The sequence below is a fragment of the Pan troglodytes genome, chromosome 19, assembly GCF_028858775.2.
Source record: "Pan troglodytes isolate AG18354 chromosome 19, NHGRI_mPanTro3-v2.0_pri, whole genome shotgun sequence".
Taxonomy (NCBI): Eukaryota; Metazoa; Chordata; class Mammalia; order Primates; family Hominidae; genus Pan; species Pan troglodytes.
In genome coordinates, this window is record NC_072417.2 from 64,866,481 (window position 1) to 64,888,217 (window position 21,737).

Genomic DNA, 21,737 nt, shown 5'->3' on the forward strand with positions numbered 1-21,737 from the left:
GTGGCCAACATGGTGAAACCCCATCTCTACTAAAAATACAAAAATTAGCTGGGCATGGTGGCACGTGCCTGTAGTTTCAGCTACTCTGGAGGCTGAGGCAGGAGAATCACTTGAACCCGGGAGGTGGAGGTTGCAGTGAGCTGAGATTGTACCACTGCACTCCAGCCTGGCGACAGGACGAGACTCCGTCTCAAGAAAAAAAGAAAGGGAAATGGATTCTGGTCAATGAGTAATCTGGAACAATATAAACAATTCTTTTTGCTCTGAGTTCTAGAAACTGACAGGGAGACAAGAGATGAGGACATATCTGATGGACAATTATGTTAGAAAACTTCCTTTGGTGGTGGGGGGAGTCCTTGTTTTAACTATTCTGTCCCTATGTTAGACCACATACCTAAAGTCCGCATTTTTAAAATCTATGACATCTCATCAGCCTACTACTGGAAAAGACACAGAGGAAAGGGGCTGGTAAAAAAAAAAAAAAAAAAAAAAAAAAAAAAGATTTATTTATTTATTTATTTTGAGACAGGGTCTCACTCTGTTGCCCAGGCTGGAGTATGGTGGCAAGATCTTGGCTTGTTACAACCTCCACCTCCTGGATTCAAGCAATTCTTGTGCCTCAGCCTCCCGAGTAGCTGGGATTACAGACACCCACCACCACACCGGGCTAATTGTATTTTTAGTAGAGACAGGGTTTCAACATGTTGGCCAGGCTGGTCTCGAACTCCTGGCCTCAAGTGATTTGCCTGCCTCAGCCTCCCAAAGTGCTAGCACTCTGTGCCAGATCCAGTGCTAAGGTTATCTCATACTAACTCATTTTATCCCAACAACAGCCCTTTGAGGTTGACATCATTATTATTATTTATTATTATTATTACCATTCTTCTCACTCAGGAAGAGCCTAGATAACTTATCAGAAGGCACACAGTAGGTGGTAGAGCTGTCATTCAAATGTGCTTGCTTGAAGCTAATGCTAACGCCTGAGCAACTCATCTGAGCCCACCCTGTGATTTTTACATTGACTGGCAGAAACGAAGGAGAGGGAGAACAATGTTAGCAGCCAGGAAGATGAGTCACATGGCTGTGATGTGCCACTGAGTCCCTGTGATGAGGAAGACTGTTGTGACACTCAATTACAAGATGCTAAATTCTTTGAGTGTACATTATGGATTGCTTATAGTTATTCTTTCTATTAATGGGTGACACTCCTGTTTGTCTGGGATGCTTTTATCCTATTTCAGTTATGTTCATGCTTCTCTTTCAAGATCCGGCTTATGTCAGAAAGCCTTCTCCATCTCCCTAATTTGAGTCGGATGTGTCAACAGCACTTGAGCTTGTGAATTTTGTCAGGCTGATCTGAATAGAACTGTCTATCTTCCCACTGTGGCAGACATCTTTTAGGGTGTCTGCATAACCGACAGTGTCTGCCTTCACCAGATAACTGTTCTCCCCACCATACAGGCAGGTAACCAAGACCTATTTATCTACCTCATCCCACATGGATAGCTGATTGGGTCAGAGAGGACATCAGATCCTCTCGGGGAAAACCAAATTTCTTCTATGGAGAATGTGGAATTGGGATAAAGAGCCAGCCAGCTAGTCAGTACAAGAAGGTCTTGCGCCAAAGGAACATAAACTTGGGAGCTGAAGTGCGACCATTTCTGCCCTCTATATACACAGAGAATAAAAAATAAAAAAAAGACAGCTCATGGGGAGAATTGAGAATAAGGCCGTCATGCAGAGATGGGCAATGGAGTAGGAGTGAGTCCCTGGCTTATAACCTTGTTTCAGTTTTGGCTTCCAGTTCCTTCATTTGTCCAGTTACCCTTGAGTTCTATGACATATCCCAAAGGTCTTGTAGTAAATCCCCCTTTTAGCTTAACCCCATTTCAGTGCGTTTCTGTTACTTGCCCCCCAAAGCACTTTACCTAAGATGCCGTCAAGAACTAGAGCCCCCAGAGGACAGTGGCAGGATTTGTTCTTGGGTGCAGCCCTAACCTAGCACAGTTCCTGGCTTAGTTATATGAATTTTTGTTGAATTTTACTAACTTGATATAGCTTTTCTATGAGATAGCGATAACACTACCTGGTCCTCCCCAAATTGCCATACGCTCCAGGGAATTAGATGAATTAAAGCCAAGGGCTGGCTGGCTCCATTGAAAGCCACGCTTCGCCTCACTGTTGTTCCGTCTCGTTTCCAGTTTGAGAAGGCAGGGAGGCTGGGAAGCTGAAAAGCACTCAGAAGACAGGGAACAGCAGGAGAAAGTGACAAGCGAGACAGGGTTTGAAAGGGGCTTGCTTTGAGTGCTTTGGAATCAACTTGTTCTTTAATTAAGGGGGACATATCACGCTCCAGCTAGTAAAGACACCCCTAAGAAAATTAAAATAATGTAAATCAAGCTAAATGAATACTCCAGAAGCGGCACTAGAGCCTTGTAGGATTGAATGTTTGGATGCCCCTGAGGTTTTAAAAGCAAAGCTTGCAACTGCTTTTTGGAGCAGAAACATTCTCTCTTTTGTCTGATGGCAAAGGAGGCTAAATGCCGACACCAATAGGATTCACGGAGGAGTTGGAGGTGACAGAATCTTCTTGCTGTTTCGGCTCTCTAAAGACCAGAATTGAAACAAAACCTAAGTAGATGATGCTGATAAATTCCTGGGGTTGCTTCCTAGGGGTGCTCAATGCAGAGAAATCATTTAACTTGTAATTAATTATACGAAGTAAAATGGTTCAAGGGGAACCTAGAGTTTCTAGTAAAATACCTTATTAACCACAGGGGCGTTTTACCTGGGAGGTGCAAAATGACTGAGGTGTGATGGGGTGTGTGTGTGTGCAAGCTACTAGTATGGTAGTGGCAGGAGCAGGAGGTTCAATATTTCAAGCATCATAACAAGAAAAGGTCACACATCCAAGTGAGCAGAACAATCTGAGCTTTACTTTTTCATCAAATGACTTAATTTCCCAAGATTTTACCTTAAAGGAGGTATGAGGGTGGTTACAAAGTGTCTACTCAGTCTTTGGTGGGGGGGGGCTCCAATGTAACACAAATAATTTATTACACATCAATGTTTCTGACTCTCAAGATAGCATCATGACTCCTTAATCAATGGTTTATACGTGATGGCAAACTTGTGCAAGAAGATTTTACTTCCATAGGCCTCTTGGTGCTGGAAGAGCTACTCTAGTCCTTTCATTTCTGGATGAAGGAAAAGAGATCTAGAGAGATTAAGTGGCTTGCCAAAGGTCACCTAGTCGTAGGGTGAGCATACGATTCATTGTGCAAACTGGAGGACTTTTGAAGGTGAAAGGATGTGCTATAATATTACAGTTATACCAGGACTTAACTGGTGTCAAACTGGACTGTTCGGGCAAGGCAGGGCAGGTGATCATCCTATTTAGACAGCTCAGGGCTTTGCTTCAAACTCACAAGGAATGAGGAATATTCTATTTGCGGGTCTTCTTTGCAATAATAAACTGCCATCTGGGGGCAGGGAAGGGCACCACCTGGAGGCCAGGAACGGGAGGGCGCTTCCTTGCAGGACCTCAAGCTGATGGGTTTTCTCCACAATTAAGTGTGGTTAGTAGGGGCTTGACTGTCTTCTGCAGGCCTGAGTGAGTGTCTTAGTCCATTCATCAGAATATCTGAGATGGGGTAATTTATAAAGAGCAGAAATTTATTTTTCACCATTCTGGAGGATGGGGAGTCCAAGATCAACACACCAGCAGGCTCAGTTCTCTGGTGGAGGCTGCATCCTCTGGAGGGGAGGAATGCTGTGTCATCTCATGGAGGAAGGCAAAAGGGAAAGAAGGAGGAGGCTTTTTCTCCTGGCAGCCTTACAGCAGGATGCCTTGACACTGATAAGAAAACAGCATTAGAAGGGCCCTTGACCCATCTTCTTAGAATAAGGGTTTCAGGAACCAACTCACAACTGTTCATGTAATTTTTAAGAATTTCACTTTCTGCATGGGTGCTACTCTGGATTCTTGTTAGATATGGATGGAGGATAGAAATGCTGACCCTGTATATATGCAATGTGGAATATTACACAGCCATAAAAAAGAACAGAATCATGTCTTTTGCAGTAACATGGATGCAGCTGGAGGCCATTATCCTAAGTGAATTAATGTAGGAACAGAAAATCAAATACTGCCTGTTCTCACTCATAAGTGGGAGCTAAACGTTGGGTACTCAATGGCACCGACAGACACCGAGGACTACTGGAGGGGCAGGGAGAGAGGGAAGCAAGCGTTGAAGAACTGACTGATGGGTACTATGCTCAGTACCTGGGTGATGGGATCATCTGTATCCCAAACCTCAGCATCGCGAGACATACCCAAGCAACAAACATGAACATGTACCCCCCACCCCGAATCTAAAATAAAAGTTGAAATTATTTGAAACAAATGTGAACCACAGATGATGCAGCTTGAAGAAGCATGCCATTGCTAATAAAAAACAACCATTTTTGAGCACTCATTCTGTGCAAACAACTATTCTGAGCACTTTTTATACATTGATCCCCTTAATCCATAAAACTACTCTGCAAAGTGAAACTGTTCTGTCTCCTGATTGTGCTGATGGTCATCCAAATCTATATACCTGTTAAACTTCAGAGAACTTTATGCCAAAATAAAAAAGTTAATTCTACTGTATAACTTAAAAAACAAAGTAAAAAAAAAAAAAGACTATACCGTATAAGTCCACGGATTGAAATCCAGGAAAGGCAAAACTCTAGTGATTGCAGATCAGTGATTGCCAGGGGCTAGGGTAGGAGGGAAGGACTACAGAAGAACACAGAAACTTTTTGGGTTGATGGAAGCGTTCTAGACCATTTTGGTCATGGTTACACAACTTTGTATTTGTGAAAAAGCATCATATTGTACAGTTTAAATTCTTAAATTTTTTTTGTATGCAAACTATACCTCAACAAAACTGGGGGAAACCACCCTGTAGAATGGACATCACTCATATTTGTCCCATTAATGAGGAAATTGGGGCACAAGGAGGTTGAATAAATTGCCTAGGGTCACAGCTGATAGAGCCAGGATTCAAACACAGGAATAATAATTCCATCAATTTTCACTTCCACAATTAACAGCTGCTCATGCAAGTAGGTCATGGCCCTTAACCTGGGTCATGGGAACACATTAGCCCTAGAGAGGCAGCTGCAACAGGTAGAAAATGCTTGACCCCCACAGAGGACTTTACAGAAACAGCAGCTGTTCCGGGATGACCATTTGAGTCCACACACAATTAGTCTTTCCCAAAGCAGACACAATTACTTGATTTGAAAAACTGGTGCCAGGATGCTAAGTCCTGATGCAGATATCTGGTGGCCCCTGGGCCTTCCCCTTTTTCCTGGCTGGGAGTGTGATTTAAAACCTCCTGGCTAAGCTCATTTTGCCAAATAGCTCCTGCAGGATTCATTTCCAAGGCTGAGTCCAGAAATTTCTAGCTCAGCAAATAGATCCAAAGCAAGATGACGAATTCACCCAAGCTACCTCTGAGACTAAGGAATATGGTTTCTTGTGCTTTGCAGAGGCAAATAGATGTGTTTATACACAAATTTACACACATACAATGCCTTGCTTGTTATAAAGAAGAGAGAAAAAATGTAACTGTACATCTGCATGTACAGTAGCTTCCATCTGGGAACTGTAACTTCCCAGTAGCTGTCCATCTGGGAGGGGAAGGTGAATGAAGGTCCTCCGCAGGAACACAGAATGATGCTGTGTCATATTTCACACCGCTGCTGTACTACTTGGAGAAATAGGCTCCTGTCTCACTTTACAGCTAGAAACAGTGCAGACTGTTCTTAAGGCTGATGCAGAATTGAGAGGAACTGGAAGATCATCTCAGGTAACACAATCAGGCACTTATGATTAGAAGAATGGACTTACCCAGGATCAAGCAGCTACTTAGTGGCAGAGCCAGAGAGGTAAGGTGACTGTCTAAGGTCACTCAGTGCATAGCTGGAGTCAGAGACCTGGGTTCTCTTCCCTGGACCAACCATGCAACTGAAAGCAGGTTCTTTAACCTCTCGAGGTTTCTGTTCCTTGAATATAAAATGGTGCTAATAAGTGCTAGCTCAAAAGCTTATTGTGAGGACTGGGTGTGATAAGGCCCTAAGCACAATGCCTGAGACACAGTACATGCTCAATAAATTACAGCTGATGGTAGAAGTCATTTTAGTTCACCGTGGTTATGCTAATGTATCTTATCTTCAGTTTGGGCTAGATGAATTCTAAGGTGAACCTTAGAACTTAGTTATTGGCTAGCCAATAACTGACTTGTACAGCACTTTATGGCTTAAAAAGCCCTATCACAGAAGAGTTTTCTTTGCATTGCACAATTACCCTATAATATATATATAGAACCAGCATAATTAGCTCCATCTCCCAGTTTAAAAGACTCAAAAAGGCAAAGCAGTTTACTGAATTCTGCCTTTTCCAAGATCACACAGCTAGTAAGTGGCAGAGAGGAGTGCTGAAGTCAGATCTTCTAAGTCAAAATGTTGCCTTCTGTCTGGTGGCCCAAGTGTCCAACTCTTAGGCCATTGTCCTTCCCTTAGTGTGTTTGTCCCTGCTTCCCTACAGCCCCCCTTCCAGGCCAAGCCAACCATTGCTCTTGGAGTGTGCCTCTCACCAGCAGATCCGATGAATAATCATGAGAGTAACCCTACTGTTGCCCTTTTACTGCAGAGATGGGGATAGATTTATAGAGGCTGACTGTGGCTGGTATTTGGGAATGGATAATCACCTTCACTTACTATATCCTAGGCTGCTTCGGCTAAATATTTACTGCCCAGAATTCTGCCCTTTCCAACCAATTCTGAATATGAGCATGGCACAGGCAACTAAGTGGCATAATTCATTTGGGGCAACCATAAATCTAAGGCTTCCACCAGAAATGATGCAAAAAATTAATGGAACATGAAATCAAGTAAATGGAATTGAGTACAGTAATTAGTTCATATTTTAATCCTCAGGTCTGTTTATTATCTGTCAACTGGCGAGCAATTAAGTTGGCACCATTGAAATGATTAGCTTTGTTTCAGCAAAAGTTTATCGATATGTCAGTGCAAATGAATCCGGTGGTTTTAAATGGCCTTATTTTGAATTGTAGAGCAGCACATCCACGGAGCAGCTAGACATCGAATGATTTAATTTAGCAATATTATCTGGATTACTTATATTTAATATTACTGAACTGTTCTGGAGGGTTATTGGGGAATGTGGGCGGGGGAGATTTAAACTGCACAAAAGCATTGCTTCTGTTCTTAGGTTCTTAATGCAATAGTATGATTGCCTTTTCATATTGAGACCAAGGAAGAACATTTAAGACACTATATTTTAGTCTTCCAATCTTTAATTCTCACATTTATCTCAATCAGGCACTATTATGGCTCGCTCTCACATTGGTGGTCTTTTCTCAGGGGTGATTTGGTGATTTCTAGATCCACTTCCTTGTGGATGCTCATCATGGCTTATGTTTTGTGAAATAATCTCCCAATGTCTTTGCTGTTTTGAGGCTGACTCTATAGATGCCCTTGCGATGGGGCTGTGCTCACAAATGCAGGAAATCTGATTCTCAGGCTCTATTTGCTCTATGAGGTGACTAAACCAGGTGACCTAAGAAGGTTTTTTGAATCTTGGGATTTGACAGAATTCTAAATTTTATTTAAAAAGTTAAAAATCCCCAATTAAGAGTCAGGAAACTTGGGTTCTGGTCCTAATTCTGCCGCTAAATCTCTGTGACCTTGGGCAGGTCTCTTGCCCTTTCTGGCATTTGATTTTTCCTTTGTACACACAGGGGGTATGCTGGAAGAGATGGCCTCAAAAGTTCCTCCTCTGACACTGTCACTTTAGATGGACACTTGGAGTAGACTTGTCCTTTCCAAGTCCAGGTCTATGTCTGGAAGTGAGAGATGTGACCTTTCGTGGAACCTCTACAAATTTTCATTGGCCATTGATAGTATCAGAGTCCCAACGAATATAGGTCATTCTTATTTAACACCTCTTTTTCAAATTGATTTTATTCCTGCAGCGTTGGAAATGAGTTAAAAAACACAGCTAGTTCATGGAAGTGTTGTGAGCGGTACTCATGCCTGTAACTGCAGTGTCATTGGTTACTAAATAAACGAAGGCCTCATTCAACACTTGTAAAATGATAATAGCCATGGTCTCCATGGTGACAGGTCTGAGGCAGAACCCTGATCAAATTCCAGTTAATGCCTGTCTTTAATATTGTCTTTTGTAATGTAACACCTTCCTCCTTTCTTCCGATGAAGCATCAGCAGGGAGATCAGAGTCAAGTGGAGGAGGATGGTGGCTGTCATATGCCATCCTGGGGGTCCAGGCCAGAGTTATGATGCAGATTAGGCTGGAGTCAATGGGATAATGAGTTGACCGCAGGACGCTGTCTTCTAATGCAATGCCCTCTCTCTTAGGCTGCTCTAGTGACTATCCAATACTGGCAATTCAGGAACTGCTGACTTGATTGGGCTGTGCTTTCCCAGAAGTAATTATAAAAATGTCCAGAGGGAGAACTTCCTCTCCTTAGATCAGAGTCATCATATGCTTGCTGGTATTGCTGTAATGTGCCCTACCACCATCTGAGCTTCTGCCTCTGTTTGCTTTGCTTCTTGAAGGCCAGTTTGCTCACTCTGGTGGGACTGGCTCTTAGAATCTAGAAATTTGATGTCTAGCATTGGCAAAGCTCCTTAGTCTGATCCTAGGAGTAATTCCAGGGCTGAAATGAGGAATCTACATGAATTTTTCTGGTACACAGGTTCTCAATTGTTCCATTATTTCTCCCAGGTACTCCGAATTTACTTACCTTGTATTTGTGAATAATTTAACATAAAAAATTCTAGAACCTCTGTTAATATTGACAACTTTATTAGGTTTGCCATTATGACTACACAATTTAATTCATGATATATTGGGTATAATTTAGGTACTTTGAAAGCTACATTCTTAAATTATCTTCATTTACTCATTTAACTTCTACTCAGCAATATGTACCCAGTGCCCATTTTGTGTATGGGGAGATATTTAAAAACTACAACATACTCTGTGACTGTAGGGAGTTAACAGTCTGATTGGAAAGACAGGATCCTCTACTATACTGTAGGCTCCTTACAGGCAGGCACTATGGCCTATCAGTCTTTGAATTTCCCTACCAAGCTAGGGCCCAGAGCAGATGAGTAATCATTCGTATTGGGTTTATGGATAAATTGTGGGCTATATTAGGCAGTGTTACGAATCAGAAGACCCGAACTAAGTCCAATCTTGGTTATTTATTGCCTGGATGGTGTTGGGCCTTTGTTTCCCCAAGAAGGTGGTAACATTGAGAGCAACCGCCTTGAGGTTTATGATCAAATGGGAGAATTTCTGTCTCTGTGCTTTGGAATTTATTCAGAGTAAAAACCAAAGTCCATACAAAGTGCACATAGAGAGGACCCACGTGGTCTGCAGCAGCCTCTGGCCCTGCTCTGACCTCTCCGACCTCCTTCCCCATCACTCACACATGTGCTCATGCTGCTTCCGCTCTTCCTTGCATGCTCACAGCTCCCTCCCACTTCAAAATCATGGTACTGGCGATTGCCTCTGCCTGGAATGTCCTTCCCCAGACATCTCCCTGGCAACCTCACAAATGTCATCTTCTCACTGAGGCCTATACTGGCCACACTATTTAAACTTGTAGCTCACTCCTTCCACTCCTCATTCTCTGATCTCTCTTGTTTTGCTCTAGTTCTGTCTCCATAGCATTTATCATATTCTAAATTTACATGTAAATTTACTCATTTATTATGTTTATTATTTATTATCTGTCTCCCCCTGCTAGACTATAAGCACCTTACAGGTAGACATTTTTATTTGTTTTATTCACTGTAGCACATAATAGACAATCAATATTTGTTAACTGGATGAATGAATGAAGGTAAACCACAAAGCATGTGAACAGTGGCCAAGTGTTGGCAGTGAGATTCTGCAGCCACCTATGGGCATGACTGGGTGAGCTCTAGATTGTGCTGCACAGTAACTAACTCAAGTCTGTGCCTTGTCCTTCCAGTGGCTCTTACATCCCTCCAGGGTAGCGCTTAATTGTTCAATCCTTTTGTGTCCTTTACCACATTTGGGATAGGGCTAGGTGAGGTGCCTTCTAAATACATTTTGAATTTCTCAAAGCATATTTCTTTCCCAGAGAAATTCCAGAACATGTCTTAGTAGTAACTGCAAACTGAACCACTCTTCCTCTTTTACAGTTTCTAATGGAATTTAATGCTTTGGGTAGCCTTCATATAAACACTCCATCTTCAAGTTAAATGGGGCTGTATATTTCTGTACAGTGAATGGAGGCCACATACTTCAGAATTTCAGGGAAAAAAAATGCCTATAAGATTTTTGCTCCTGGGATACAAATGGTTGACTGAGTTGTTGATTCAGTGGTTAAATGACTCATTCCACAAACACCACTTAAGCATTGACTGTATGTCAGGCACTGTGCTAGGTGCATGGCATGCAAAGATGAATAGGTCTTGTCCTTAAGAGGTTTACCAAGGTCATTTATTCCCTCATTCAGTAAATATTTATTGACTATCCTCAAGTCCAGACAATGTATGAGGTGTTGGGAACACAGCAATGATCAATATAAAATTCCCATCAACAAAGGACTATGGTTCCAATAGAAGTGAGATTAAACAGTTACAAAACCCACAGTGATGGGCAACATAATAGATTGGGGTCAGCTAAAAAGGCCAGGTAGTAAATATTTTGGCTTCTGCAAGCTGCATGTGGTTGGTCAGTTTCTCTCTTTTTAATAGCATCCTTTAAAAATGTAAACCATTCTTAGCTCCTAGGCTGGACTTGGTCCACAGGGTATGGTTTGTAAACCCCTGTAATAGATGAATACACAGGATCCTCTGGAAGTCAAAAGGAGGCAGCACCTTCCTGTCTGGGAGGAGAGAAAGGGGCTTGGGAAGCTATGATGGGGAACTGTGGTGGATGGGGGAAGGGAGATGGGGCTGGCATTCAGAGTAGAGGGAGCAGCTTCACCATGGCATACAAGTGGCACTTCCATATGTATTGTCCATGTACCTGTCCTTATACATCCCAATCCTCATTTCCTCTCAATCTCCAATTGTGTCAATGGAGCATCTCTACCAGGAGGTCGTGGCAGAGCAGCAAAGTGCTAATTACATTGCCTGAGCACTCCTCACAAGCCATTCATTGCCTAATGGGGCCCTGGCTCTCAAGGATGTTCTCCTCAGCACTTTTCATACCCTAGCACACTTCAGGACAATTTGATGTTAGTTGCTTATTCCTACAAATTTGTGTTGCTTTAGTGAAACCAGCCTCTCAAGGATGCAAATAATTGATTCCTGGAAGAGGACAAGGCCTGCATTTTCTGTTGTTTTGTTTCAGTTGTTGGTTCTGAGATAATTGTTTTCTCTTTTCTGATTCAGAGCCACTGAGAGAGAGAGAGAAAGCAAGAGAGAAAGCCCCATATTTTACATATGACTTTAATTCTCCCCTTTTAATGAAACACATCCTATCTATATCACCATAGCAACAGCTATGGACTTTTCCCTCTCTCAGATGTGTTTTGAGCAGGATCAGAGATTCCAGAGGCTGAGAGCTAGCAAGGTCAAGGTGTTTCTACCTTGCTGTCAGAGGGAGCAGCAAGTAGGTCAGGTTGCACAGCTGCTCACCCATTCTTTGCTTAATGCTATCTAGTGAGAGCTATTTCATAATCCCCATCTGGAATAAGCTTCAAATATAATCCACATTATGTGGTATTATCAATATACATCCCTCAATAGACTTTACACATCTGTGGGCAGAAGCTGCACTCTGGCCCATGCCTAGCTCGGAGCCCACCACATGGCAGAAGCACAAGAGCGTGTGAAGAGTGGATGAAATTAACAGGAGGAACTGGCTATAGATCTTGCATGAAGTGGCTGGTACAATTCTCAGTGTACCCTTCTGCCCCCTTGAAAAGAAGAACTTAAGGAAGGATTTTTAAATGAACTTGTCTAATGTATCCCAAATCAGGAAGATTCTTCTTGTCTAGCCCCACTACTGCAATGGAATCTAAGGCATGTTTCTTTTCAAATATTATTTTTTCCCTGGCTAATGTATTTTCTTCTTTTCATAAATATCCTACTTTATACTGGACATTAATCTAACCATTTAGACATGATTAGCAAGCTAAGGGTCTTACTTATTAAAAACAGTTCATTTTTCCTTCTTAAAGAAATTGAGATATTTGAATCCCTGAATGTGCTCATTTATCACCAACCCCCAACAAGGAATCCAGGAGTTCTCTGTGTAGGACATGAGTAATTTTTATAAAAATGCAGTTGCTGACTATGTCATACATCCATGCAGCTTTATAAAACAAAGCAAATGATTACCATCAATTACAATAACCTCACTAGACAAGACTGCAATTAATCTATAGCACTTCAGATAACGACTGTTGCACTGTGCCAAGGAAAATGCCTGGCATTAATTGACTTATCACGATCAGCAGTGATAGATAGGGCAGATGGCAATGTGATTATTCACTGTCAACAAAATAAACACATGCTTTCTTGCTAGAAGTGTCTACTTGGGTTGTCTCAAAGGATAGCCAAAAATAGAGGCCAAAGTTGGCTTTGAAGGTAGCACAAAATAAAAATTAAGTTAACCAGATTCGCGCAATCTACCCACATAACAAACCTGCATGTGTGCACTTTAATCTATAATAAAAGTTGAAATTCATTTTTTAAAAAGTTAACCTTCAGGGTGAGATATGTTGACTTTTACTGAGGCTAATCCTCAGTAGAATACAATTGAAGGAAATTTCTATAAGATAATCATGGATTGGTGCAGTGGCTCACGCCTGTAATCTCAGCACTTTGGGAGGCCGAGGGGGGCAGATCACTTGAGGTCAGGAATTCAAGACCAGCCTGGCCAACATAGTGAAACCTCACCTGTACTTAAAAAAATTAGCCAGGTGTGGTGGTGCACACCTGTAATCCCAGCTACTAGAGAGGCTGAGGTAGGAGAATCGCTTGAACCCAGGAGGTGGAGGTTGCAGTGAACCGAGATCATGGCACTGCACTTCAGCCTGGGTGACACAGCGAGACTCCATCTCAAAAAAAAAAAAAAAATTATGGATTGTATAGAATTTCAGCATCAGAAGATACATTAAAACTGACAGTTTCCCCTGCTCATTCGAATGTGAGTCACCTTTATGGAGTCACCAAATTCTGTTCAGTGCTTAATAACTCCAGTAATGGGGCTGAGTGCAGTGGATCACACCTATAATCCTAGCACTTTGGGGGGGCCAAGACAAAAGAATTGATTGAGCCCAGGAGTTAGAGGTTACAGTGAACTGTGATGGTGCTACCACTGTACTTCAGCCTGGGTAACAGAGTAAGACCCTTTCTCTCTAAATAAATAAATAAATAAATAAAATAATTCCAGTAATACGAAGTCACAATTTTCAGAGGCAAACTCATTTCATCAGTGTATCGTTTTCATCGTTAGAACACATATGTAGCTGAATTCCATCTCTTTGTAGCTACCACCCGTTGGCCATAGGTGTCTTCCCTTATGCTACACAGAAGATGCCAAACTCTTCTTGCTTGCTGAAATCCGTAAATGGGATCTCAAAAGTCAACTGCTTATCGCACTACTTTGCATATAGCATTGTTTCGGGGACTCTGAAATTCTGGTCTCTTGCACCTAAACCCATACCAGTTCGTCTATAGACCCCTGACATTGAGAGGCTTGGAAAGAAATGTGATACGATGACTGCATCTACCCAGGGCAAGGTAGATTATACCTATGCTGAGGCCAGTGCTCAAGCCTACGTTGGAGCAGTGGATGTGTGTGTGTGACCACCCTACTTGGGAAGCTGTTCTCCAAGTCTCATTAGTCTAGATAGCATCCCAGCCTTGCCATTTCCAGGGGACAATTACCAATGTGTGTGCCTTCCCCTCTTTTTAGCAGTGTGATTTTGTTGATTAAGTCCCCTTTGTTTAGAAAACTGGGATAATTCAGGCGGAGTTTCACCTAAAATTGGCACAGTGGTCGCTAACCAAAATCTCTTGGGGAAAGTTTTACAAATGTACAAACCTGGATCCTATATCCTGAGACTGATTCAGTTGGTTTTGGGAAGGACTGAGAGGAAAATATTTTGACAAGGCTTCCCAGTTCATTGTGATTTGCAACCCTGCTTACATGCTTTCTTCACTCATTGCTTTCTTCACTGGGAACACATAATAATGTACCATTGTGGAAGTGCTTCACAAACCTAATCGTCAGACTCTCCTGGGAACTTTTAAAATGCAAATTCTTTGGTGCACCTGATACCTGTGGTCTGGTGTAGGTCTAGGAAAATTCATACACTAAGAGATCAAATTACTATATGTTTCCCTTAAGGATTTTGGAATCACTCATTTACTCTAAAATTGTGGTTCACGTATAAGTTACAAAGCACCCTTATCATATACTGAAGAAACAAGTGTCACTAAAGAATAATACAATGTAAAGATTTTAGCCTAGTAAACATCTACATTTTATCAATTATTCATTTAACAAATATTTCTACTCTGAAGCAGTGTTGTGATAGGTGCTGGAATATGACAGAATATGGGGGAGAAAAAGAAATAACAGCAAACAAAAAAATGAGCAAGTAAGTCAACAGATAAAATAATTACAAACCTTAAAATAACTTAAGAGGAAGAATTCATCTAATTTTGAATATTCTCTAATTCAGACCGGCAGTACCCAGTTATGCTCAAATTGTGACTTTCTGTCCTGCTTTCATTACATTTCTTGTTGTACTCTAGTTCAGAATCTGCAACTTGGGAGCCTGGCATTACAATGCCTTTGGCAGACATCCCTAATCAATCCTAGCATTTTTTTTCCCTACAGATCCAGGAGGGAGACCCATACTACAGCTCAACCCTATTGTTTATAGAGTCATTATTAACAGATCACAGATAAAATGCTAGATGAAATCATGCAGCTTCTCCAGCACACACTGCCCTGACATGCCTCGGGGTTTTTGCTCACACTAGCCCTCATTTCCTGCTTTGTCATTGTTGTTTATCAATCATTGAGTACTTTCAGTGCTTTTACATCTGGAATCCCACTTAATTTTTAAAATGGAGGTGTCTAAACTGTGCCTTAGAAGGCTCAAGTAACATCCCAAGATCACACAGTGTGTATCAAAGCAAGACTACAAAACTCAGGTCACTGGACTCCAAAGCTGATGGTCTTAAAATTGTTCATCATTGCCTCTCTTTACAGCCCAGTTCAAGGGGCACCTTCTCTGTGAAGCTTCTCCTGACCCCTTCAAGCAAAATTTACCACTTCTTCCTTTGAGTTTGCCAGGGCCTTTGTACATCCCCATTACAGCATGACATTATACTTTAATGACTTGAATGTAGCACTCTTTGAGCTCCTCTGTGGTAGGAGCCCTTTTTTTAAATCTCTGTATCCCTGGTAACTAGCTGAGTGCCTAGGCAGGCTCTTAGTGACACATTTTGGATGCACATTAAAATCTGGCTGCTGGACTCATTAAGATTGTGGGTCTGTTTCTTAGTGCTTGGCCTTAACACACCAAAAATAAGGCCAGATTTATACATGATCTTTAAAAAAATAAAAACACCACATGCAATACATATTTTTGTAATTTCAAAGCCTTCCTAACATCAGTTATTGAGGACTCTTAAGCAGAAACCTAGTCACAGGGCATTTAGCATGTAAGGACCCCTGATCTCTAGTTCATAAACACCCTCCAGTATAATGGGGGTAAAACAGATCAAATTACCTACACCCTACTTGTGAAGTGTCACACCACAGATGACAACTGTTTAAACTGTAGCTCTTGTCCTATAAATGAAACTGTGGTTGGGCTCTCTGCTGTGGCCTGAGTTCTGTCTGGGTTGATGGTGGCACACAGTGACGTTTCCATTTTGCAGAAACTCAGGAAAACTATTGAGTTGCCTGACACTTATTTCACAGTATGTTATAGTTTTATGCAAATATGACTCATTATATTCCAAAGAAAAGTTATGGAATCTGTGCTATCATATGTGATACGTGAGAGGCTGATCGCCCAGATAGGTGTAAGTAAAGATGTATTATATATATATATATAAGGTGAGGATTTGGGGTTGAAATAATGCTCTAGAAATATCACTGGACATGAGTCTCAAGAGAGCTGCAACATTGTCTCAGAAGGAAAGAGCTAGTTTCATTGTAGCCTTCCCTGGAAAACACTAGAAGCTTGTTATTGACTTCGATGTCAATTTGCAAAAGACAGATGGAGAAAGAAGGCATGGGCCTTCTCATTTCATAGATTAGAGCGAATCCCTTTGTTATGTTATCCCATCTTGGACATAAACAGGCACCCAATCTTATAAGTTGACATTTAACCTTAGTACTTTGACAGACTAACATACCTCCCCAGAGAAGGCCTGTCCATTGAGGAGGTGCTCCGATCCTTGGCTGTCCTCACTCCCAAAGTGTAGTCGGATCTCCTCCAGCCGGTGGCTGTATGTCATGGGCCCTCCAGATATGTTGACCAAGTGCTCCTTGTCCAGGCGAAGGGATACGTGTCTTCCAGTGTTGTACATGGTCCCACTGACCTGCAAGGCAATTAGCAACAGGTCAAGCAAGGCCCTCCTTCTTCTATGCCTCCCCAAACCCAGCATGGTGCTTGGATCAACACCTTTTGCTTCCTCTTGATGGGAAGATGGGCTAAATCCACATGTGGAGTAGGGAGTGGCAGCTGCCCCAGAGGGTATATGTGGGATCTATGGTAATTTCTGTGAGGCATAAACCACATGATGGCTTAGGAATTTGAGGTAAGAACTTGAAGGAGACTTTTCATCATTTGTGACTAATATTTTATGCATTGCATTTTATAAAAGATGAACTTGTCCTTCTTACAATAAGTATTTGGAATGGAAAGATACAGCAAGAGTTCTAAATCTCAGCTGCAAGAAATTGGAGAAAGCAGTTAGCAAGAGGTGAGATACTAAGAAGGCCAAATGAGACAGGGAAGAGAAAATGAGTGACCAGAAGCAGATGCTCATGGGAGATGGAAAGCCTAGGTACGAATTCTCAAGCGTCCTATCTGGTGTGTCCTGCCCTGCAACCAGACATTGCACAGAATCTTCATAGCTTGTGGGCCTCAAGTGTTAAACTAAAGGGATTCACTCAAACTTCCAATTTCATAGATTCCTAGACTTACTTCTTATTCCTGATTCCATCTTGCTCCAGCCCCTCCAAACTGCTAACATGACTGCTTGGCATTCCTTTTCCTTCTTTTCTTGCTGGGACTTGATGTTCAGCTTCATTTTCCTGACTGTGACCTTAGCACTTCTCAACAACAATTGATTCTAGAACACTCATTCCCATCTGAAACTCTACTTTCTTACTCTCTTGGGTTGACTTAGCTCTGGGGGTAGGATCTAGAGCTTAGGGAGACTTTGAATGAGTCTGGAAGGAGTGTTTCTGGGTTACAGGAGGCTGAACTACTTGGATTTTCTTCCTGCTTACTCTGACTTTTTGGCCCAAGCCTTCAGCCCTAGTGATTCCTGAAGGGCTTCCTGTACCTTCTGACACCTTCATTAGATGTGGTTTTCATATATATGCTCTATAGCACTATCTTTTACCTGCCTCTCTTCCACCTTTCTGACACTGGTGTTGTGAATGATTAGCTCTTGAGTTGTTCACTGTGGCAGAGACCATAATGCTCACCAAATATTCCAGTGACTCATTTTGTTTCCTGCCACCTTACTGTAGAATGGAGCCCATGTGACTGATAGGGGCCATGGATTGGGAGGGGTCATGACGAGTGTCACTTCCAGGTTGAAATAGTGGATTCCCCAGACTCACCTTTCTCTGGTACATCGACCAATGGCATTATGTGGAAATGGCAATGTGGTGCAGCGACTGCATGGAGCTCATGTCAGCCTAGGCCCCTAGAGATTATGTGCAGTTTACAAAAATGACAGGAATTCTTCCCCTCCCTATAACTACACTCCCAACAATGTAATTTTGTAACTGCTGTCATCTAGATAAGAGGCTATTTCTCTACGTCGAGTCTGGGCTGGCCTTGTCACTTACTTTGGCCAACAGCATGTGCTGCACACAACATGCTAGTCCTGAGAGTAGACCTTGAGGGCATGCGTGTTTTCTTCACTTCTTCGTGGAGCCGTGAAACTACCATGCAAATGAGCCTGGGCTAGCCTGCTGGAGGATGGGGCCACAGTGAGGAGAGCCATCCCAGGAGAGGCCGTCTAGACTGGCTACTCTGTGGCTGATCCACTAGCTGACTGGCCCAGCTGAGATCAGCTTAGCCTGGCCCAGGTCAGAAATGTCCACTGACCCATAGGCTTGGAGCTAAATGATTATTTAAGTCTCTAAATTTTGGGGTGGTTTGTTATGCAGCAAAAGGGAATTGATAGACACTAAGTCAGTCATCTTCTTTCTCCTGTGAAATCTGGAACTATCAACAGAAACTCTCCGTTGAGTTCCTGAACTGCAAGTTCGCCTGAGTCCCAACCATACTGTTAAGCAGAGAAAGTCAGATCAGAGAGAGAGGACTGAGGCAGATGTCCCAACATTGACAGAGGAGACCACACACAGGGGAAGTGGGGAGGGAATGTGGAGAATAACTACTTAGCTTCAGATATCTTTGTGTCTCTTCATTCTAGTTCCTTCAAGAGGCCTGAACTGTACTTTCTAATATTCTACACCTTACCAATACATTTTTAAACCTCAAGTTATCTATTCCTTGCAACCAAATGATCCATGCCAATGACTTCACTCCTGTTCTCCAGCCTCAAATAAATGTATATTTAGTTGGTGTGAGATAATCAGAACTTTTCTTTTCATTTCCCATAACTTCCTTTTCAGTACAATAGCTCAAGACAGATTTGTGTTAGACGTGACTTCCATCTCTAAATATAACCTATTTTTTCTAATTATTAAGATAATACATAGGCATTATTATATGGTTCGAAAGATATGGGACAGCAAATCGACCACAATTTCACAATTAAACAGGAATCACCACTAATATTTTGGCATATATATAATTTTCACACTCATACTTATAGACCCATAATTTAATGAGATCATTTTATATATGTGCATTATAAATATATAATATAGACTTTTCACTTGCATATATGTATATTATATATGACTTTTTATGTTATTCTAACATATAGATATTTCCATGTCATTAACTATTCTTTAGCAATATCACTTTGAAATATCTACATCATATTTCCTTGTAAAAATGTTTAGCTGATTGTTGAATCTTTACAGCCCTTTCACTTTTTCATTATTGTAAAAAAAATCTGTAATAAACATCCTCATGGATAAATCTTTTCACGAATCCAGAGATATTTCATTATGCAAATTCCAGGTCAAATAGTGTACACATTATTACAGCATTTACTATGTATTGCTGCATCCATCTGCTATGGGGAGTAGATCCCACAGAGCAGGGCTGGATCTCTGTAATTCCCTTCAAATGACATTAAGCACAGAACCATGGGATTCAATCTAGTGACATTCTGTGGTATAAAAGGCAACAAAAAACATTGCTCCAAGTTCCTGTGACATGCATGCTTTGTGCCATTGGGCAAGTATCTTGGGCTTCCTAACACTTCTAGAAATCCTTTCATCTACGTCTGTCTAATGTTCTCAAGAAAATTATTGCCCATTGAATCAAGGCACTGACTACATTTTATGCTTGTGTGAATTTTCCCAGTACTTGGGAAACACACTGGCACAAGTAGGTGGAAAAATCAGGGGCCCTGGAGTCAAAAGATTCTCAGTCTGCCTCTTGCGACCTAGGGTAGTTTACTGAATTTCTTGAAGCTTCAGTTTTCTTAACCATAGAGATAACAGAATTTCCTCCATGAAAATGGCAGACAAAAAAGCTATAAGGCATATTGAAACAAATAGCAAAATGACAAAGTCCCTTCTTATCAGTAATTACTTTAAATGTAAATGGATTCCACTTGTATGCTATATCTAAAGTAGCCAAAATCATAGAAACAGAAAGTAGAATCGTGATTGCCAGGGACTGAGGGAGGGAGGGAGAGAGAGTTAGTATTTAATGAGTATAAAGTTTCAGTTTTGCAAAATAAAAAGAGTTCTGGAAACAGATGGTGGTGATGGTTGTACAACAATATGAATGTACTTAACACCATTGAATTGTACACTTAAAATGGTTAAGATGGTAAATTGTATGTCATATGTATTTTACAACAATAAAAAGTTGGTAAAATTGCCCTCACGAGGTTGTGATAATTAACTAATATATGTGATGGTCACACGTGTTCATTCTCTTCCTTCCCTTACTCTTGGCTATTATGGCATGGGTGCCTAGGTGATATTGAAGGATTCTCATTGATCTTTCTTCCCCATGTCTTCCCCAATTCCCAGAGCCTGGTGGAATATAATGTTGCTTGCTAAATGTCATAATGAAGAACTGGAGCTAACTTCTGCCTTGTGATGATTCACTGGCCTCTCATTTTGGATTTTAAGGTGCTAGACATGAGGAGAATGCAAGATCATATTGAAGGCCATGAAGCAAACCCCAAACCAGAAGCAGGAATACACCAATGTGCCTTCTAGTTCTTCGATCTCACTTCCAGACCCCTTCTGCATACATGGCTCTGTCTTCATTCATTCATTCGGTTGGCCATTTACTCAGAACAAAACATTCAATGCACCTAACAGTGTGCTAGGAGCTGGGGACAGTATGACTTTGAACAAAGCCAGTCCCTCTCCCTGCCATCATGGAGCTCACACTCCATTATGGAGAGACCTGAATGGGGGCACAAAGTTATGGGCAATCCATAACTGCTATCATTTTCCTATGTGTTCTTACAATGAGATGCAACACCCCCTTTTCCCCACTCTTCCCATAGACACCGAAATAACATTAATTTGTATTAATCAAAAAAAGCTGTGTAGCCAGGGTATGGTTTGTTGCACTTTAATTTAAAAATAAAGGCTTGACAACGTTATGTATGATATCTGAGGGTACATCTGCACCGCAGTAATTAACATTGCAGCAGTGCCATTTTATCTCGAATGCTAATTACTGTGTTTTCAATGAACTACTTTGGTGCACAGCATGTTGGAAAAAGTTATATTATACAGACCAGGAAACAAAACAGAACGGAGAAGTTGAAGCTGCAGGGGATATCCAGGTTGCCTCTGGCTGCCTCACAGTTCTTTTTGTTTTATCTTAATTCACTGCAAAATAAGGTGTGAGATGGGTGTGATGTCCATTTTACCAGCAAAGGAAGTAAGCGTGGGCTGGTGAAGGTTCAGTAACTTATCCAGAATCCCACAGTGGCAGGTGGCAAACCCAGGTCTTCTGATTCCAAGACTAATGATCTCGATGTAAGCAAATGCAAGTGTCCTTGCTCATTTCAGATAAAAAAAAAAATACTTTGGGGGGCCAGGTACATTGGCTCACGCCTGTAATCCTAACATTTTGGGAGGTCGAGGCAGGCGGATCACCTGAGGTCAGGGGCTTGAGACCAGCCTGGCCAACATGGCGAAACCCTGTCTCTACTAAAAATACAATTAGCGGGGTGTGGTAGCAGGCACCTGCGGCTACTCGGAAGGCTGAGGCAGGAGAATCACTTGAACCCAGGAGGCAGAGGTTGCAGTAGCTGAGATCGCGCCA

The 21,737-nt window shown here is 41.7% G+C and overlaps 1 protein-coding gene across 1 annotated transcript in view; it reads right to left on the reverse strand.

Moving 5' to 3' along the window:
- Positions 1-21,737, reverse strand: part of CA10 (carbonic anhydrase 10) — a 537,642-nt gene that overhangs the window by 100,858 nt on the left and 415,047 nt on the right. The window contains exon 4 of the mRNA XM_001171455.7: positions 16,471-16,656. Within this exon, the coding sequence (XP_001171455.1) occupies positions 16,471-16,656 (186 nt within the window). The remainder of the gene's footprint in view (positions 1-16,470; positions 16,657-21,737) is intronic.